This window comes from Brachionichthys hirsutus, chromosome 13 (genome assembly GCF_040956055.1).
Source record: "Brachionichthys hirsutus isolate HB-005 chromosome 13, CSIRO-AGI_Bhir_v1, whole genome shotgun sequence".
NCBI classification, from domain to species: domain Eukaryota; kingdom Metazoa; phylum Chordata; class Actinopteri; order Lophiiformes; family Brachionichthyidae; genus Brachionichthys; species Brachionichthys hirsutus.
Window position 1 is genome coordinate 5430212 of NC_090909.1, and position 20021 is coordinate 5450232.

At 43.9% G+C, this 20021-nt stretch overlaps 1 protein-coding gene across 3 annotated transcripts; it reads left to right on the forward strand.

The window, feature by feature from the left end:
• The first annotated feature begins 518 nt into the window (after positions 1 to 518).
• Positions 519 to 10730, forward strand: fam49al (family with sequence similarity 49 member A, like). Of its 3 annotated transcripts, none has more exons than XM_068747066.1 (10): positions 519 to 603; positions 4526 to 4647; positions 5508 to 5613; positions 7807 to 7943; positions 8074 to 8151; positions 8378 to 8494; positions 9094 to 9173; positions 9466 to 9592; positions 10478 to 10548; positions 10642 to 10730. In XM_068747066.1, exons 1-10 carry the CDS (start codon positions 534 to 536, stop codon positions 10703 to 10705), a joined length of 972 nt encoding a protein of 323 aa, XP_068603167.1. In that variant the 5' UTR covers positions 519 to 533; the 3' UTR covers positions 10706 to 10730. The 3 variants fall into 3 exon arrangements, with proteins under 3 accessions (XP_068603167.1, XP_068603169.1, XP_068603168.1); XM_068747067.1 differs by lacking the exon at positions 519 to 603 and adding an exon at positions 1677 to 1749; XM_068747068.1 differs by lacking the exons at positions 9094 to 9173; positions 9466 to 9592 and having other exon boundaries at positions 534 to 603.
• Positions 10731 to 20021: the final 9291 nt, after the last annotated feature.

A 20021-nucleotide genomic window follows, 5' to 3' on the forward strand; every position in this document is an offset into this window, starting at 1 on the left:
AAAGTGGTGCATGTTGTGTGATTTGGTCCGTGCAGCCTGAGAGGGATTGAACCTATAAAGGCAGTGAGGAGGTGGAACTAAATACCCCGGCATGTTCCGTCTGCTGCTTGCAGCTGTCCTTTCGGCGTAAAGTCTGAAGAGCCGGTTAGGAAGTGACCACAGAGTGCAGTCCATGAAGGGCATTAGGAGAAAGCAGCCTGTACGGTTTTTATTAGGTTACTATAGTAATGTAAATGGGTTTAGACCACTACTCAGCTCGAGTGACTCCCACTGAGTGAGCTAAATATTTCACCATCGAATGCATCATACAGTGAGATGCAGACCGTTACCGCTGTCAGCTCGGACTTATGGTTTAGACAGGAGGATGGAGGAAGCGATGAGGGTTAGAGAAGTGCAGATAGGTCAAAAAAAAATGAAAATAAAACACAACCTGCTGTGTTTTCCATGTGCATGTTGTGTGTTTGACGGACGTTGCCAGGTTCTCTATGCATTTTGTTGTTTCCTCCCCCCCCCCCTCGTCCAGGTCGCCAGCCATGGGGAACCTCATTAAGGTCCTTGGCAAGGATTTAGAGAACTGTCCACATTTTTTCCTGGACTTTGAAAGTAAGTGAGCGCCGGGGAGTGTGCACGTGTCTGTGTGCTTGAAATGTGAGCGCGCACGTTTGCAGCGGTGGTGTGGGAGGTTGCTGGGTGGGGTCAGGGGGAGGTAAAGTATATTTGGATGTGAGCTGCTGAGTTGTCGGTGGTGTGATGGAGCGGTGTCGAGGGTGTGGTTTGTGGTTTCTCATTATCAGATGCTCTCTAGTCCCACTTTCATGGCTTTCTGGTCCGCTCCCATCCAATGAGGGTCGAAATATAGCGTTTAGTTTGTTCTGTTCCCTCTGGCCCTGAAAGGAAATAAGTGTTTTATTTATTCTGAATTAATAACTTCTACTCAGATTTGACTAAATGCAAGTGTGCTGTTTTATAGAAGGTCATTTAATGAGATTAGATTCATTCATATCACATCATTTTTTATTTTTTGAATCAACCAAATCTTCCAAGGATTGAAATTAAGTAAACTCAGAATGAGTGAAATGTTTTAAACCATAATTATAATAAAGACCGTAAAAGTAAAACCTGTAATGAAGCTTTATGTTTTGCATTCAATAAAATGTTTGCTGCTCCAGTTTTTATACTCAGCGCTGCACAATCATCCACATTAGAATCACAGCGGCACAAATATTTTTAAAAAAAAATTGTCATCTGAAACGCACATATTTACTGTATATATTGTGATAATAATAACATGAAAGTAAAAAATAGAATTGTTTCCTAAGGTATTTGAAATGTAAATAATATTTTTCTTGTGAAACATTCTTTGAAAATGAAAACATTTTTGTCCTTTCTTTTTAAGAGTTGCAAAATAACAATTTCAAATTTAACATTTTGACTTAAATAAAGCAAATTATAGCTAAAGCCAACAAGTGGGATTAAAGAAGCTCTGTGTCCGTGTTGCCATGCTTCACCCAGGACATACTTCACCATACCATTCCAACAATCCCCTCTCATCCAGACCCCCACCCCAACACCTCACACACACACACATACACACACAAACAGGTGCACACCCCCCCCCCAACACCCATCCCCTCATCACCCACAGACTTCTCCCCTCTCTCTGTTCCAGGGGGCTCATGGGAAACCTCCTGAAAGTGCTGGCTTGCACCGAACTTGAGCATGGCCCAATAGTTTTCCTTGACTTTGAACGTGAGACCATCCGCTTCTTATTTCTTTGAGTTATCCCTTCTTCTTTGTTGCCTTTATTTCCTCATTCCATTAATTAATCCCTGCTGATCATTGTGTCATCTTTATTATTTGCCCTGTTTTCCCCTCCTCAATCATTCTTCTCCTCATCCAATGTTTTATTTTTTTTTAAGCTTTTTCCTTTCTGCTCCAGGGACTGGCATTTGAAAGTCATTCGGCTCTTTTCTTAAGGGTCTTATTCACACGCTCCACATCTCGTTGGACGCTGACAGATGCACAATAGCTCGGTGACGCTCCGACAAAATGACGACAATAATGTTTGACTCATGAGCTCCAAAACCAAAGGAAAAGTAAATGCCAGTCTGTTCTGGGTTTTGATGCTCGGGGATGAAGATGACTAACAAAAAAGTCTATTTTCATCCCTCCACCTCTTCATGCCTGATTGTGTGGCCAATCGTATGCCATGTTTCAAATGCGTGTCAGTGTTGAGTGATTGAAAAACTGAAAGATGCAGAAAGATTGTGAAAGAGGCTGTCAACAAATGCAACCACCTCCTTCCCTCTTTCCTCATTTCCCAGTAAACTCTACTGTGTCAAAAATATCCATCCTGGCAAGTCATTTAATTTTAGCACTTAAATCTTCTGCAGATTCTTCAACAACTGAAACATGTTTGGCAAACAGCGAAAGAGATAACATGCTGATATTTAGCAGCGAATGTGAAACATTTTGATTTGGCTCGCCAATATTTGTTAATTTTCTCTCCATGTGAAGCCATGCTGCTGCTAAGAATCCAAAAATGCCAAAGTCAAATTTAACTGATGCTTCCTTTCACTTCCTTCTCAGTATTTTAACTGTACGGATGCGGATGTTACAAGCATGGATAATAGGTGTCAGAAGTTTTGCAGAATATTTTCAGACCGATGATGAGATTAAATGAATTGTGACGATGGAGATATTTATCCGAACCTCTTCTGCCCCTCCCCGCTTTAACAGCTGGCTTCCTCCTTCCTGCTTTAAGGGACTGTATGTTAAAGTGGGAGAGCTCACTGCTGGCTTTATTTATTATGCCTCTGATTCACTTTACTTCAAAAGCAAGTGGACTGAGTCAGGCTCCTGGCAGCTTTAGACATCATTCCCTCTAACACCCCTGTGCCATCTGTGGGCTTGTCCCCCCCACCCAGGGGGCTCAGTCAGCGCCGTCCGTCACACAGCTGAAGGTTTGCTTTGAACTCTGTACTGAAGGCCTCTGAATGAAACCTCCAAACATCGGGAGAAAATCTCACCTGAAATGTAACAATTCACAAATTAATCATTGGTGAATTTTTTAAAACGTGCTTTTGAACCGCGCGCTAATAAAATGTCTTCCCGTGCTAACTTAGGCCAAAGCATGTCCTCTAAATAGTTTCATTCATACTTAATTGTTCACTTTTTAATTTTAATAGTTATTAGGTGACAATCAATTATCTTAGCATAGCATAAAGGTAAAAAAAAACGACAATCTTGGCTCTGACAAAGGCAACAAAATTCACACTCTTTAACTTTAAAGGTTATTTTATATCTGAGAAAGTAAGCAGGAGGAGCCTCTGCGTCTGTTCAAAATAGTGCAACAGTAAATCAGTTAGAAAATTTAGCGCAGCGTAAGTGAGAAGAAACTTTGCTTTCCCCCCCCCCCCCCCCCCATATATGATGTTGTAGCAACAAGAAAGTGACCTATTCGTTTAGAGCTGTGTGCACAACAATCATCCGATTACTGAGTAAACAAAATATGTTGTTTTACCAGAGCATTGCAGGAGGACGTGAGAAGTCATCAATCAAATAGCAGAGCTTGTTGTGCACGTCGTAGCAGCTACTGTGCACGTACAGTAGGTTGGCAAATGTTCTATTATGATGAGCATTTCTCTGCAGGGAGGCCATGCCTCAGGGGGCAGAAATAATCACTGATGGTAGCGCACGCGAGAGCCGCCTGGGCACGCTTTCATTTTCAACCCGAGTCACACTTCCAGATGGAGAGCATGAAGTAAAGAAACCCAAACACGCAAGAGGACACGGCTTAAATGGCGTCGCTCAAACCCTTAATCCCTCCTGCATGCATGCAGAACGGCACGCAGAAGTGTGACAGGAAGCTGCATTTTTCTGTCTGCTGCTCAGCGTGAAACCAAAACTATCCTCATTGTCGCTGGTTGCTTTAATCAGTTCTCACATTTAATACTACCTATTCCTCGATGTGAGAAAAGGGCAATTAGATCAATTCACTGAACGAACCTCTGAGATGATTGCAGTTGGACACATTGTCCAAGTGATTTTTATGGCACCTGAAACCCATCAAAAATGTTTTAACTATCGGTTTTAACACCCTCAATCAAGCACTGTTGCTCCCTAAAGTGAAGCTGACTTGTCGTTTTCCACTACGCACCGACCAAATACTGTAATCAAACCTCACTGTGTGACGGAGCGAGGCCTGCAGGGCTCTCGTTATCGTTACAAATGGGATAATCCATTTACTGGCCAGATCTCAACCTCGGAGGTGCGACGTCTCCTAACGTGATGAAATGCAGTAATTTACACATCAAGGGAAGTAAAGCTTTTCATGTACGAAGTTATTTTATCTGGCCTTCTAGCAGATCATCTATTCCGCTCTCTCTCTCTCGCCACCTAAACTCCTTGAATCCTCTCCATTTTCCTCATTTCTTTCATCGCTATCGACACCTTGTGTCACACTTTCACTTCACACTCTCTCTTCTCCCTTTCTTGCTCTTGACTTCCCTTTCTGCCCTCCCAGACGCCCAGCCCACGGAGGCCGAGACCGCCGTGTGGAACCAGGTCAGCGCCGTGCTGGAGGAGGCTCACGGCATCCTCGCCGAGCTGCAGTCTTACAATGGCGCGGGCCAGGAGATACGAGAAGTGAGCACAAAGCAAGCAGCCAATAAGGGCTGGACATCGATAAGTCACAAGCGAAGTGTGGAAAAATAGTGATTACGTATGATTCACGTATTGTGAAATCTATCTTTATATCCTGCATCTGCACCTCAGGATTTAATTTTAGTTGTAATTGGACTGTCAAGTCACCAAAAAGCATTAAATTCATCCCGCCAGAGATTAAGGCAAATCATTATCATATGTGCATCCATATTTTAAAGGATGTTATTGTTCAAAGAGCACAAAATGCCAAAAGTTCTATTTTTGTTTTTGTCAATGGAGCTGCATGAAAAAACAAGAAGCAATCCCATTAACAAATGATTGCCTTTTATCCAAAGCCTAGTGAGCAGTGATTCATTCCTTTGTCCCTCCAGAAGCTTTAAAATCCTCTTAGTCTCACGGCGTATCGCCGGGTCACACGTGCCTTCATTAAGATGAACAAATCCCACTTTCATTTTCTTGCTGTTAATACTCACTATTATACGTGCAGTAATTCACAGTTAAAAACCGCTCTCCTTTAGCTTTTAGCTGCAGCATGCAGCTGTTTAAAAGCTGCACACTTGAGATGGGATTGGACCTGAATGCCACAGAGGTTAGAGAAAGTAAAGAGAAACTAGAGTTTCATTTATTCTGATGCTAATAAAGTAACAGCAGCCTTCCGTTTAGCGTGCTATCTATCTATAATTATGTTATTAATTTGTCATCAAATCTAAATTTTGATGTGGAGTCTTTGATGCCTCCTTTTCGGTGGACCGAATCGCTGTGAAATTAGAACTTGAAGTAAAATATTACTCAACATGTTGCTTTCAGCTAAAGAGGATTCTTGTCTACCTGTATTCCTGCAGGCCATCCAGAATCCAGGTGACCTCGCTCTCCAGGAGAAAGCCTGGAATGCAGTCTGCCCCCTGGTGGCCAAACTGAAGCGGTTCTACGAGTTCTCCCTCCGACTGGGTGAGCTTGGTTTTAAAGATCACATATTATACTCTTTTTCCACAAGTTAACGTGGTTCCCAGACACTTGTATGAAATATCTGTGGTGTGCATGCATGTGCGCACACATCTCGTGCACCATAATAGTCGTGTAGAAACACGGGAAAAGTGAGTTTGTCAAAATACGTCTCCTTTAAAGACGACAGTAATTTCAGGTGATGCCTTATTATTTGCTGTCAGCCACTTATCGATGCAGCAAATGATGATGATGATGGTGATGATGGCTAAAGGTGCATTACGTCACCTCAGTAGGTGCTGCATCGGTACAGAGTAAGAGAGAGAGAGGACTCAGAATGAGCATCGCTCACGTCCGTGTCTCTTTGCTGAAATGAGCCTCCGTTACACACGAAGCTGTAACATCTCAGAGGACTAAACAAGACCAGGAAGAAGAAGCGACTCGTTTCACTGAACCTCAGTCGAACGATCTGAATGCAAATTCAGCACGTTTTAAAGGCAACCGATGAAACAGAGGAGTAAAATTTAAATCTCGGGCAAACCAGAGGCCAAAACAACAGCGATGCAAGATGGATCATTGTCAAGTGATCATGAATAAAATATGAAATAACAACACGTGATTATTACTCGACAAATGCGCAATAAAATATAGTACAAGCATCTAAATAATACAAAAAATATAAGCAAATATGAGGATATTATAGCATTTTAAGATATTATTATTGTTTTAATACCAACAATAAAAACTATTTCAAGCCTTTTCCAGAATCAATCTTTATCCCTTTTCCCATTCCACCATGACACATGCGTTACAGGTGAGCTAAATGTTCAAGTAAAATAAATAACAATAAATCCTGGATCTGCCATTTTTCATAGATCCACACCAAAACTCAATAGAGTCTGTTCTGGCCCGGTCTCACGGCTATCTTTTTGTAATCCTGCTGACAATTCAACACGTTGGGGTTAAAGGATAACTTCCTGGGTGGAGGTAACTGATGGGGGGACCAGTGTAGAGATGTTAAAATAGGTCAAACGGGCAGAAACTGCTGTCATAATGTCCATGTGCCACCGTCATGACTCCGCATGCAGTCATTCCTTAACACATTCACATGAACACCACGGTGTCCTCACAGCCATCTCTGCAGCATCCTGACCTCGCAGCCAGGCAGCCGTTGCTAGGGAAACAGCGGTACATGGCTGTCCAGAACAGCGAGAGGGAGGAGAGAGAAATACGAGCCGAGCGATCGAGCTCGGCTGCCGCCTCTGCTCCGCGTTCCAATAATACTTCGATCTCACGGACAACTTGTCCTCATCTTACCATAAGAAAGACGCTCACTAATAATTGACGAAAACATATCAGCACTAGCGTATCTAGAAACGCAAGTACAATAGATACGGTCCGTGCGGACTCCTACAAACGAGTCGGACCGAGCACCATCTCTGTTTGATTTATGTTTTGATCTCAAGAGGTTAAAAGATCCAACACGCAACCATCTGCAGCGTTTCTCCATCCAAGCGGTCAGGAATCAGTGCTCAGGATGGGGACAGCACGCTAGCATCACGCCGGCGAGGGGGATCTCTGCCCCGGCCCGTTGGATGGAACACTTCAGGGCTGTATTTATAGCAGAGCCTCATACATGTTTTAATGCAGAAGAAGGGCCAGAGGCTCTGGAGACTTTGCTTCTGGGGCTTTACGAGCACACGAGGCTGGGATGGTGTTGATGTTTGGGTCACAGAGCGGATTCTGCGGAGCAACACCTACAGCATCGTTTAGATTGATAGTTTTTCTAGTGATAGGTTATTGTTAGTTCTTATATTTCGCTGTTGCACCTTCAACAAGGTCAAAAATGGTGCATTTATTATCCCGCCGCTGAACATAAATATGTGCAGCCGCGCCGGAGGTTCTGCAGGGCTGCAACCCGGCACATGCTAATGTTAACACACGCAGACATGGTAAATATATTTAGCAGCTATAAAGTTAATACATTAATTTCTGTCTCACTTTAAAATTTGCATTAACTAAAAACCTGTCGCCCATGAGTCCAGCAAGGACTGATTGAATCTAAATCTGGTGTCATGAAAAAAACTCCCGATCCAGATCAGAGCCTCAACAGTTCAGGCAGCAGCTGCGTGGCATGCATGTGCCCGTTTTTGTGCGAATGCATTCCTGAGATCCGTGTTTTTGTTTTGTTTTTTGTAGAGAACGCTTTACGCAGCCTGCTGGAGGCGCTGACCAGCCCGCCGTACGCGCCCATGCAGCACCTGGAGAGAGAGCAGGCCCTGGCCAAGCAGTTTGCAGAGATCCTTCATTTTACACTCAGCTTTGATGAGCTAAAGGTGAAGGCCGTCGTTTTCTGGTCTAATTACGGCCCTCGGAGACCGACCTTCTGACGGACTCTCCTGAAACATCACTATCTTCCTTGAACATGCGTTTTAAAAGCACAAATCTTCTGTCGTGTTGCTGCAGATGACAAATCCAGCCATTCAGAATGACTTCAGCTACTATAGGAGGACTATAAGCAGGAACAGGCTGAACAACCAGCAGGTAAGGCCTCGACATGATCCGGCTCCGGCTGTTAATGCATCCATGATCAAAGGTTCAGCTTCGGCAGCATGGGGTCTCTCTCTCTCTCTCGTCCTCTCTCTCTCTCTATCGAGGAGGATGCTTCTTTTATCTCGGCGGCGCGCCAGTATTAGCTTCACATCATGAGAGGACTTGATGATTGGACAAGGTGCAGCTGATTTTTTTTTTTTTTTATGTCGTCTCACAGCTGGAAGCGGAGAATGAGGTAAATAATGAAATGGCCAATCGGATGTCTCTGTTCTACGCCGAAGCAACACCAATGCTGAAGACTCTGAGCAACGCCACCACCAAGTTCGTTTCGGAGGTAGACTTCCAATTCTTTCCAAATCAGATCCACGCATCACGAAGTGGACGCATTCTGAGCTCAGAGTTCAGCGTGACGAAGATCTTGCCGTTGCGTGATTGTTAGTCAATATGGCACGATAAAGGAATTAAAGGGTTCTGGCTCTGGTTCTATTATGGGCTCTGAAAGAGCAAAAGCAAAAGCCAGATGAAGAATCAGAAAACCAGAGCCAGAACCGGGCTCTGACTCTGCAGAGGGATGGACAGAAACACAGATATCACTGGGTGTCTTCGCCTCACGTGACTGTGGCGTGACAACCTCCCCGTTTTCCTTTTCCTTGCTGCCAAAATAGTATTTTAGTGCAGTAGAGGAACATCCCCCCCCCCCCCCCACACACACACACACACACAAAATGCATGCAAATTTGGAGGGCATGCTGGTCAGAATTGCCTTTCAGAAAAGTTAAACTTCTCCTGAACTCTGCAGGCGAGCTTCGCCTCCACCCTATGGCTGGATATTTGTCCAGTCAGCCCAAAGTACAGACGGCTCCGTCTCTGAACAGACGAATAAATGTAGCTTCAAAGTACTTCCTCTTTTGTCCCGACGTCTCTGTCCTCCAGAATAAGACCTTGCCCATTGAGGACACCACGGACTGCCTGAGCACCATGGCCTGCGTGTGCCGCGTCATGCTGGAGACCCCGTGAGTACCTTCCACTCTGTCCCCCCTCACTCCGTCGTCCCTTTATCTGTCCATCTCTTTCTCCATGAAGTTGTCCTTTCAAAGCGAATAAACAAAACGTCCCTCTCAAATCTGAGATCATCACAATAATCATTCGCGGCGTCCTTCGTGCCAAATTGAAATGTTGAATCTCTTTCAGCGAGATGTCTTCCTTTCAATAAAAGGCATAATATAAAGGCGGCCATCTGTCCTTCAGCGTGTCGACAGTTCGGCGCCCTGCAGTTGTCTCCTCGCTGAACTCTTTTCCTCACAGGGAGTATCGTTGCCGGTTCACCAACACAGACACCATGCTGTTCTGCATGAGGGTGATGGTGGGAGTCATCATTCTCTACGACCACGTTCACCCCGTCGGGGCCTTCGCCAAGACCTCCAAAATCGATGTGAGTATACAAAGAGATGCACGGCGTCTAATAATGATGATGATGATGATGGACTACTGTAATGACACCGAACACTTTCCCTTTAGCCTGCGTCCACGGGTTTCACCAGTAGGTGAACGTTGCCTCCGTGAAACCAGGATCCTTTTTATTATCGTCTGACACTGAAGATCATTTTGTTATCAGGGTTGTATTGGGCCGTTTTTATCAAAAAGTAGGTATGTTCCAGTCAGTCATCCACCTGATGATGCTGGACAAAGTTAAGATGAGGCAACAACACGTGTTGATAAATTCCACACAAATTGCTGTGATCATCGCACATCCAGCTAAAGTGTTCCGGTTCTGTGTTTAGCAGCTGCTAGCCCTCCAAAATACGGTCAGTCTGGGCTTTAATTGAAGAGGTTTTTTTTAATCTAAAATAAATAAATGAATCCTTCAAATTTATATCAAACAGTATTTTTTTTTTTCAAATTGCAAAGCAGACGTTCAACAGTTTCCTGTTCTGCAGAAACCCGAAATCTCGATAGTGATTCTTCAAGATCCACAAAGGAGTGACAAGATAATTAAATACATTCATATCAAATGTGGTTTACTGTTTTCTCTCATTTTAGCTTTTTCTTATATACTGAATATATTTTTCCTGGAAATGGGGGTGGGGAGGGGGAGGGGGGGGTCCCTTAAATCAAACGTGCTAAAGTTAAAATCGCTCTTTGATTCATGTCCAGTAATAAGCTGAGGTGAGGGGCCACAGGCCTGTCCTTCACTCATGTGGATTGCTGGTAGATGAGCTCCTTAAATACCATAAACGTGTGTGGGGGGGGGCTGCAGCGGCGGTGGTGGCGGGGGCTGACCTTTCTCTAACACCCGGTGTTGTCTTTGTGTGGACAGATGAAGGGCTGCATCAAAGTGCTGAAAGAGCAGCCGTCCAACAGCGTGGAGGGACTTCTGAACGCACTGAGGTGTGTATGATCACATGCACAGCAGCAGAGAAAGAGACGTGTGAGGACGCACGGTTTTCAATGTGTCGCCCTCTTCCTCTTCCTCTTCCTCAGGTATACGACACGGCATCTAAACGACGACAGCACCTCCAAACAAATCAGGGCCCTCCTGCAGTGAGAAAGAGAGAAGCAGCAAACGCCAGAGGCCGGATCAACCCGCCCGTTTACGCAGAACAAAGAGAAAATCATCTCCAGGTTAAGAGAAACCTGCAGAGAATCGAAAAGAGTGAAATAATTATATATATATATATTGTCAGCTGTCCATCATTCCTGTCTCTCATTTTGTAAAGTAAGAAAAAAAAAGGGAAAAAAAAGCCAGAAAAGAAAAAAATATAGATATATATTACGACGAGCGAAACACAAGCAGCAGATGAAACATAAGCAGGATTTAAGAGGAAGTTATATCGGAAGATTTAAAGTCAGAACCGCAGCAAAACAAAAAAGGTTGATGTCCGAGCAGTAATCCAGTACCTCCTTTGGCTCCTCCTGAGCGCTGATCCTGAACACCTCCCCCTGCTCCTCCACACTGCTCCTGGGGCTTACCGCTACGGTGCACCTCCTCCAGCTGCATTCATCCCTGCAGGTGATTTGTGAAGCAATGTGATGGATGCACTCCGGAGATTTGCTTCCTCCTCGTGGCGCAGCTGAAGGACATGAGAAATCTTTGGAGGACTCTTCCGCTCTTACCCTGATTATCTCCCCCCCCCCCCCCCCCCCCCCCCCCCTCCACCCATCCTTATCACAAAAAGCTTTCTCCACATTGTTAGATCTTTTGCTGCCTGGTCGACAAATCATCCCTGCGAGTTAATTGGAACGTCTGTTCTCCATGGTGCTATTTTTAGTTCAGATATCAGAGTACTAGTTTGTTAGAATTCATTCAAAATCTATTATCCGTCAGGTTTTTGGACTGATATGTTAAATCCCAATCTTTCTGAGGAACAGAAAGATTGGGATTTCACATTTTAGTGCATAAACATAGATGACTGGCCTCCGAGACCCAAGGAAGACGTTGTAAGGAACCGCAGCACACGTACGTCTTCACCCAGTGCCAAAGCGGATTTATTTTTACTGAAACATCAACACATGCAAAAGGAGAGGGAGGGTCGCGAGGACGAAATATTGTGAAAGATCACTGATCGGCCTTTTAAAGTAAAAATGAGGATGAGAAACAAAGTGGCATGACGCGCAGTGAAACTGAATTGTGTGTCGTTATGGTGTAAACGTGAGTTTTCTTAGCAGGCATCTTCATGGCCATCTGGGGTCCTCGAGGAAAATCATCAATATCTGCAAACAAGTTCTTGCTTTTATCATAAGGTTGTCAAAGAACTATGTGACAATTTAAAATGGGAATAAAAAGAAAGTGCTGTACTTTGGAAGTATATAGCCCTTAGTCTAATTTAATTTGATCTTATAATATATTTTCTGTACAGGGGTATGTGCGCGGGCATATTCTGTATAAATATATAGATGGCATGTTGTAAAAGTTCTGACAGAAATGTGTAAATAAGGTGTTTTTATTCATTTTTAATTGTTCGGTGATGCTGAAATTGGGTGTGTGTTGTCTCTCAGAATTACCATGCATTTGGCTTGGACCATCGGACTTGCCGTAGTCATAGGCTTCAGACTTTAGCTTCATTGTGGCGGCTGAATCTGAGGAGGGGGGAGCTGTTAGGGGCTGTCATTTGCTTGTTATTTTGTACATTTTGTGCAACAATAAACTTTCATTTACGACATTCAACCACTGATGTTCCGTGTCTGTTGATCTTCATCCATGACACTGGATTAGGATTATTCATCTGGTTTATTATCACCGCACTCATTCATTTAATTTTAAGATGTAATTAGCTAAGCAAACACACGTTTATGCTGCTGCCATGTAGCTGGTGCTGCAAGCAGTGCAGCTGGTCTGAGGACTGTAGTTTCAGGATTAACTCAGGCTGAAAACTATGGAAACCCAAATTAGGTCGTTTTTTTATTGTGATGATCCAGATCCAGATCCTAAAGAGCCAGAATTCACTTTAAATATCTAGAAAAATAAAGGTTAATATCAACAGTACAGGGATAAAATGAACACAATCGCATCAGATCTAAAACAGAAGTTTGATCTGGATCTCACGTTCATCAATATGTATTGTCCCTGTTTTAAATAAACTCAAACTCAAACTAATATCCCAAAAGTATCCAACTCAAAAATTCAATAGAGAGATAACAATTAATAATTTTAAAAAAAAGCATCTTTACAACTCACATCTAATTGTGCTTGAAAATACCTTTGGATTCGTTATTCCTCCTTCAGTCATGTGCACTCTCAACCACAAGGGGGCAGCAAAGGATCAATTATCAATGGACATACAAGTCAATCAATTAAGATTCAATGATGAGTAACTTTCTTTAAAGCATGAAGGTCGTCTCAACCCATACCCATAGATCAAAGAAAAATAATCAATGAAGGAAATGATCTGCTGCTCACAATGGAAAGTAATGCACAGATCAGTAGTGAGAAGTCACGAACTCTAATTCATCATCTATTATGAAGTATACAAAACTTCTTTCATTAGACCACAAATTTGCAACTCGCATGTTAAAACACTGAGACAGCTTTTGTCGAATTATTTTGCCAGTCGAGTCTCGAAGTTTTACATTTACACGAGGACTCCATGCGTGGTGTTCACCATTAAAAACAGAATCAAGCCTGCTCCAGTAGCTCAGGGACTGATCAATAGTCATTTTTGTACATAATCCATATATAATGGAGATGAACGGTATTCAGGGCCGTGGAGCCGTGGCCAGTGCGACTGCTGGTTGGTGTAAACTTGGACACTGGACAACATGAGATCATTTATACTGAGAAATGAGAGCAGCAGGCAGATCATTTACCATCTAACAAGGCAAAATGCAAGTACTACTTCAAAACAGAGCAAGGAGTATTAGTAAAGAGAGAGAGCCAGTCCTGACCGAACAGCAATTTGGATGTAAAATGAGAAAGATGTGGTGTCTCATGTTTAGGGAAATGGGAGCTGGCTTTCTCACCCAACTGTCATGTAATAAAAAAAAAGGAAGCAGCAGCTCACTTTACTTCTCTAATAGAGAGCATTTATATAGAAGACATGGAGCACTGCTGACAAATGAGCCGTTTACTGCCTTTCAAAAGAAGCATCAACCACATAACAGACCGTTCATTCACAAAAAGAAAGCCAGGAAACATGGCTTTATAGAGCATAAATTAAATATCAATTAATTTGGAGGAGAGATTTCAAGTAAAAGCAATTATCAAATTTCACTTTGAGTTCAAAAGGTGTCTTGTCTGGACATTTATTCACGGCGGGGCTGTTAAGCCTCCGCTGTGGGACATTAACATTCATTACAATCCAGACCAGCAAAATAAGAGTTACTGCCACACCCCATCACCTCCTAAATGATCTGGGACACACTGTGGATTTCAATGAAGCCACCATTAATGCCGTGAAACGAGGGGTAAAAATGTACCAACGCAAACACGGACCCGACGCCGCAGCAGCAGAGACAATGTTCCTTGAATCTCGTTTCTTTGTCTGGATTTGTGGTCAAAGAACAAAAAACACCTGCAGGGCAAGCCGAAGGTGGAGGAAGGTTGTTCTTAAAAAACTTCCCCAGAAACGTTTTGCATATTCCCCTCTTTTGTTTGGTTAATGTGGCGCTGCTGCAGCCGCCTCGGCCCAAACGGATCAGCTATTAAGCGTTAACTGCCCCAGGGAGGGGAACACCTTATCAGCCAAATTGTGTGATACACACTCAACGGTGGTTTGATGCCGTTACTCCTCCTCCCGCCTTTCAACAAACTCTTATTCACACACACACACACACACACACACACACACACACCGTAAAATCAGCCTGTCCTTATGGCTGATTGACAACTGCTGTTTCTGCACAACCTGCAAATGAACTGAACATTCTTCAGGGATACCAAAAAACATTTTGTCACTTTAATATTCAACAATTCCCCCCCCGAGAACTAATGCAGTTAAAACAATGACTTCCATCCACTCCATAAGTCTGGTCATAACATACATGTGTGAAGAGGACAGAACTCCTTCATCACTGCAGAGCAGCTTTATTCTGTGCCGTTTAACGACGTGACCCAAAGCCAGGAAGGCCTGTTTTACTACAAGCGGTTGGATCGCTTCGCCGTCTCCTTCACAGGGAGGTGATCTTGTCCTTTGCAGCTCAGCAGCATCGCCATATATGAACAAAAGGCAAAACACTAGTAATGTTTCAAGGGGGAACAAATCTTCTTTGTGTGGCTTCTTCAAAGGTAACATAACTATTACACCATCTAGAAGCGTAAGTTCAGGTGCAGCATGAGCAACGCATGGCCCTGCATGTTCACGAACCGCCACTGGAAGCCGTTACAAATGCAGATGGTAGTGGTGTGTAAGAGATACACACATGGAGGGTGAGTATTTGAGCCGTCGGGGGGGGGGGGGGGGTGTAAGAGGTGTGTGAGCCCACATGGAGTCAGTCCTCGTCCTGTCTGCCGTCGAGGATGTTGAAGCTTCGTCACAGAATAGGCCCTTTGTTTTAAACGGGGGGGGGGGGGGGGTAGTTAGAGCACATATGTGCAGAACATGGTTGGCTGACATGTCGTCTAATGTTACGTAGGTTTGCACAACACTATTAAAACGCATGTCTGAAATTATATGTAAAAAGATCAGTCAGTACTTTGTCGTGAATCTATAAGTAAAGCAATGTGTTGTCATGGAAACCACAGTGAAATTAAATTAGCACGCAATTCAATATGAATCAACAGTTTGGACCGTACGGCTTTAGAAAAGTGTTTTGGAATGGAATGATAGAGAGGAATAAAACATTGACAAAGGAAACATTCCATTTAATACCGGACTATATATATTATTCCAGCATAGGAAAATAGTTTGTAAACACTGTGGAAAGAATGGAGGGTCAAATGAGGGTCCAGCATCCAGGTTTACCGGGACATGAATACCGAACAGAAAGATTATAAAGAAAGTTCAACCATCGAGGACCCGACCCCTAAAGCCAGCCTTCATCTGTCCCCATCGTCCTGCGGATTGGTCTCGCTGCGCTTCCCTGACTTCTAGACCTGGCGATGAAGGAGTTAAGCACTGTGGTGGGGGGAGGTTCCCTGCCCCGCCCACTCCAGTCCTATTTGCATATCAGGCGGGAAGCTCGTCTCTTTGTTGCCTAAACCCAGCAGAAGTCCCTCCCACAAAACGCTGCACTGGCGGGAAAAAGGCAGCTCCCCATCTTGAGCCTCTGTAAATGGACACACACACACACACATACACAAACACACACACACACACACACACCGAGCAGTCTGGCTGCATTGTTGGGCATTTACGGGCCGGCACACCCATTTCCTACCTGAGAGCGAAGGTGAAGAACAAGAGATAAAGTCAGGAGCGGTGTTGGACATAAACAAACGATGGAACACGAACACGATGACGTTTACGTTTACGGAGCCCACAGACAACGATAAGCAGCTTCGTCTAAAATAAGCACATTACTTAGAATGTGTGGCAACTCTACGCGGGAGTGGGGCCCTGGGAAAAGGGTTCACTGGGTTGCTGGAAAAACAGGAAGGCTCTGGATTGGGGAGGGCAGGAGGAATAGAAAGGGGGGGGGGGATACAGAGTGGCTCCTGCATTACATAACCAGGCAGGAAATGCGCAGCAGCAGAGGGATGGACACCTGAAGAAGACATGCATACACTACCTGTAACACTTCCAGACTTCTCACAGCCTTTTGTCACTTTGTTGTACAACAGCAGCTCCATGGTAACAAGAGCCATCAGGATATGGCATCTCTCCCTCTCCCCCCCCCCCCCCCCCCCCCCTTTCAGCTTAACGGCCAGTTAGACACAAAATCCTACCTAAAAACACCTACTAATGTCATGTATTTCACTGGAATTTTGTTTTTTTTTTAATCTGAAAAACAAAAATCTAAAAAGGAAAAATAAATCCTATTGAAGGGAATTTGATTCCCCACCTTATATGATGGAGGATAAAAAAGAGCGGGATGTACATAAACCCAGCGGACCTTGTTGGTACCTACAGACACACACTCGCCAATAAATATCAATCTGCACTCGCTTCTCACCTGGTTATGCAACGGCAAGCGTTCTGTGGCCTCTTCCTGACAAACACCGACTGTTAAAAACCGCATACTGTTATACTGTACAAATAAAAGCACGCGCCACACTTCAAGATCAATACACTGATGCACACAAGAGATGTCTGCTGCCTGATAACTGACCCCCCCCCCCCCCCCCCTTACAGTAACAAAAAACAAAAAGCTTCACATTCTTAATGAGGTCCTTCATGTTCTAAAAACACCTACTGTGAGATTACACGACAGTGGTGTCTAGTCTACTGCCAAATATTTGTCTTTGTGTTATCTATAAACACGCCACATTAGCAGAGCTGATATTTCACATAAACGAAGGTCCGCCTCCGTAGTCAAGTCAACAGAAACTTCAATCGCAGCTGCCGTGTCGTCTGATTAGCGCCTTGCATGTCTGTGTGCGCATTTTCTCTTTTTTTGGGGGGTCTAGCCGGTGCCAGATGGCAGAGAATGTTTAGCCAAATGGGATTAGAGATTTGGATTAAGTGGACTTCAAATTACCTAGACGCACAGTCACTGCATGACACACAACTACAGCGGAGCTTTGAGGCAGCGTGGCCTTGGCAAGTTCGACAACACAGACTCTCACGCGTCATCGAATCAGAATGGAGAAAATAGATTACATTCAGGGGAGAAAGCGATGCGGTATTCCCCCGTCATGAAGTCACGGCTGTCCGGTTTCATGCAGTGAAGCGAGGTATCAAGCGGCGCTAAATCCTCACTATTATTCCTGGGAATACATTTCCAGTGAAAAAACCTGGCATCAGTACAGAGGACTGATACAGACCCTGAGAATCACCTGAAGATCAATATCGTAGAAGCAATGGGCTATGATGCTACAAACATGCACGTCCTCCACCGGAGAGCACAGAAGAGCTTCACAACCAGCGCGGTTTCAAGGCAGCTAACATTAGGACCACTTTATCTTTAAATTCTAATCACTTCATCCTTGAAGTAGGCATCGGTGCCAGATGTAATTAAATTCCCTCTAGGATTTCCCGACATATCACATTCGTGGGCATTGGACGGATGCGAGGTCAGAGCGGCCTCGACCATTGACCGTCAAAAATCTAATTATTTCATCCCTGCAGCCAAATTGACTTTTTTATTTTTTTATTATTATAAAATTCTAAGAAATTTCTTCAAGGTCTTCGTTGTTTATTGAAATCACAGGAATGGAAAATTGGATAACATAATTCCACCTGGTGCAGCCGAGGCATAAAAAATGTAGAAAATAGAGTTTCATTGGCTCATAGGTAAAGATGTATTTTTATTTTAGAAGAATGACTGGAAACAGATTGAAACCACTCGTCGAGCTCCGTTCAAAAGGTTAATCTTCCTACTGGAAAGCGCTGAATCTCATCACTGCTTTCAGACTCTCACCAGCAACCTGCCAATATTCAAATGTGTTTAAACAAAAAAAAAGGCAAAAAGACAATTTAAGCTAATTATTAGATGCATCCCTTTAGGGCCTCTAAAGTATGTGTGATGTGAATAGAGCAGACCTCTCGGACACAGATATCATTACTCCCATCGGGTCCGTTACATCCATACAAGGGTAACCCTATATGGGCATGAATAGGCATTGCTCATACATGGAATGCTCAAAGCAGCTAATGTTTAATCAAGCATTTTCTCTAAATCGAATTGCAGAAAAAAAAGGATTAATTGAAATTCACTAGTGCTACCATTACTTCACCAAGATGAGGACGAGGCGACATCTCCGCGTAGCCGTCGCTCAGTTTCTGCATACATCAGATGCAAACAAACATCTACACAGGTTGCAGCGTGTGTTACACGAGTCAGCGGTTCCCCTACACAAGGCCTGGTGAATGGGACGCGTGCTCTGTGAACACATCGCTAAGGAAACTGCTACAGGGCGGGACCGGGCGGCGAGAGGGACGGACGGAAATGTAGAAAAGGGCAGAATTAATGTACGGCAGACATACAGACTGTATACAGCGTTTCAGCCGCTGTATTTGCTGGTTTCCTGTTTGGTCACTTGAATCTTTGCGCTCACTGTCAGGAGAAAAGAAGTCCAGTCATTTGCGTGCATGACGATCCACCGTATCAAGGCGAGCAAGTAACTAATTAGCCTTGTGACCGTGGACGCTGCCCTAGTTATTCACTTCTCAAAACGCGTGCGTGCGCGCACCGTTCAAGGTGCTGAAGCCTGATGTCACTGCATTGCGCAAGTCTTCTTCTTCAGATGTGGAATGATTCAGCAGTACCGGGAGGTGCCGGGTCAGACTCGCCAAGGTGCTTGAGATAAGGACATACCGCACATAAAGTTGCATTATTAGACAAAGAGCAGCAGATGACCGATAACGTTTGAAGATCTCTCCTGTTTTCAAAATTAAAGAGATGAAGGGAAAAGAAAGCTGCACAGAAACGTCCAACAGGAGGAAAGAAGAACACAGAGGCTATAAAAACCAGACACCGGTTGCACAGTGACCTTTCACTATCAGTGTGACTAGTAAGCCCCCCCCCCCCCAGTCAGCTTGAGGTCTGACCCAGTTTGAACTGAGAATGTGGGACACGCACGTATACACACTTCCAGCTATCATTTGGCTGAAAATACTTCGAGTCATGCGGTCAAACAGTGAAAGAACAGCGATCTAGACCGGAAGTGAAACTACAAGCTCAGAGACAGAGAAGATGGGAGTGCTGCTTGAGAATGCGAAACAATTGAAACTGAGACTTCGGAGCAGAGGGAAAGAGAGCGCCAAAGTTAATCTGTGGAGCGATGCCAGCGATTGAGCAAATGGTTTTACAGCAGGAAGGCTCACCTTTGTTTGAAAGAGGCACTACTGGGAGATTAAAACACAAAGTATTTGATGGGGTGCGAATATGTACAATGACAATAGCGAACGGGAAGCTTTACACTCTGGTTTATTGACACTTTCAGAATAGAATGTCAAAAAATATAAAAAAAGACGATGTGCCTCACTTCCCAAAATGCTAACAGCATGTAGCACAACATGAGCGATCGCCATTTCATTAAAGGCACAAATAAAAACTAAAGTCCTCTCTTAAATTGAGTTTCAGACTCCATTTAAAAAAAAAAAAAAAGCAAAGTACATTTCTTTGGCTTAAAAACCCATTCTAGATGTCCATGTTCTTGTAAGTCCAACACTGCAATGCAAAAATACAACAAAACCACTTCAAGAATCCATAATCAGTGCCAACGGGTAGCATGTTCCGCGTCGACCGAGACGAGAGCCGGCGTTATTAATTCATCTTGAATTAAGGTCTGTGACCCCATTTAAAGAGATATAATTTTGACAATG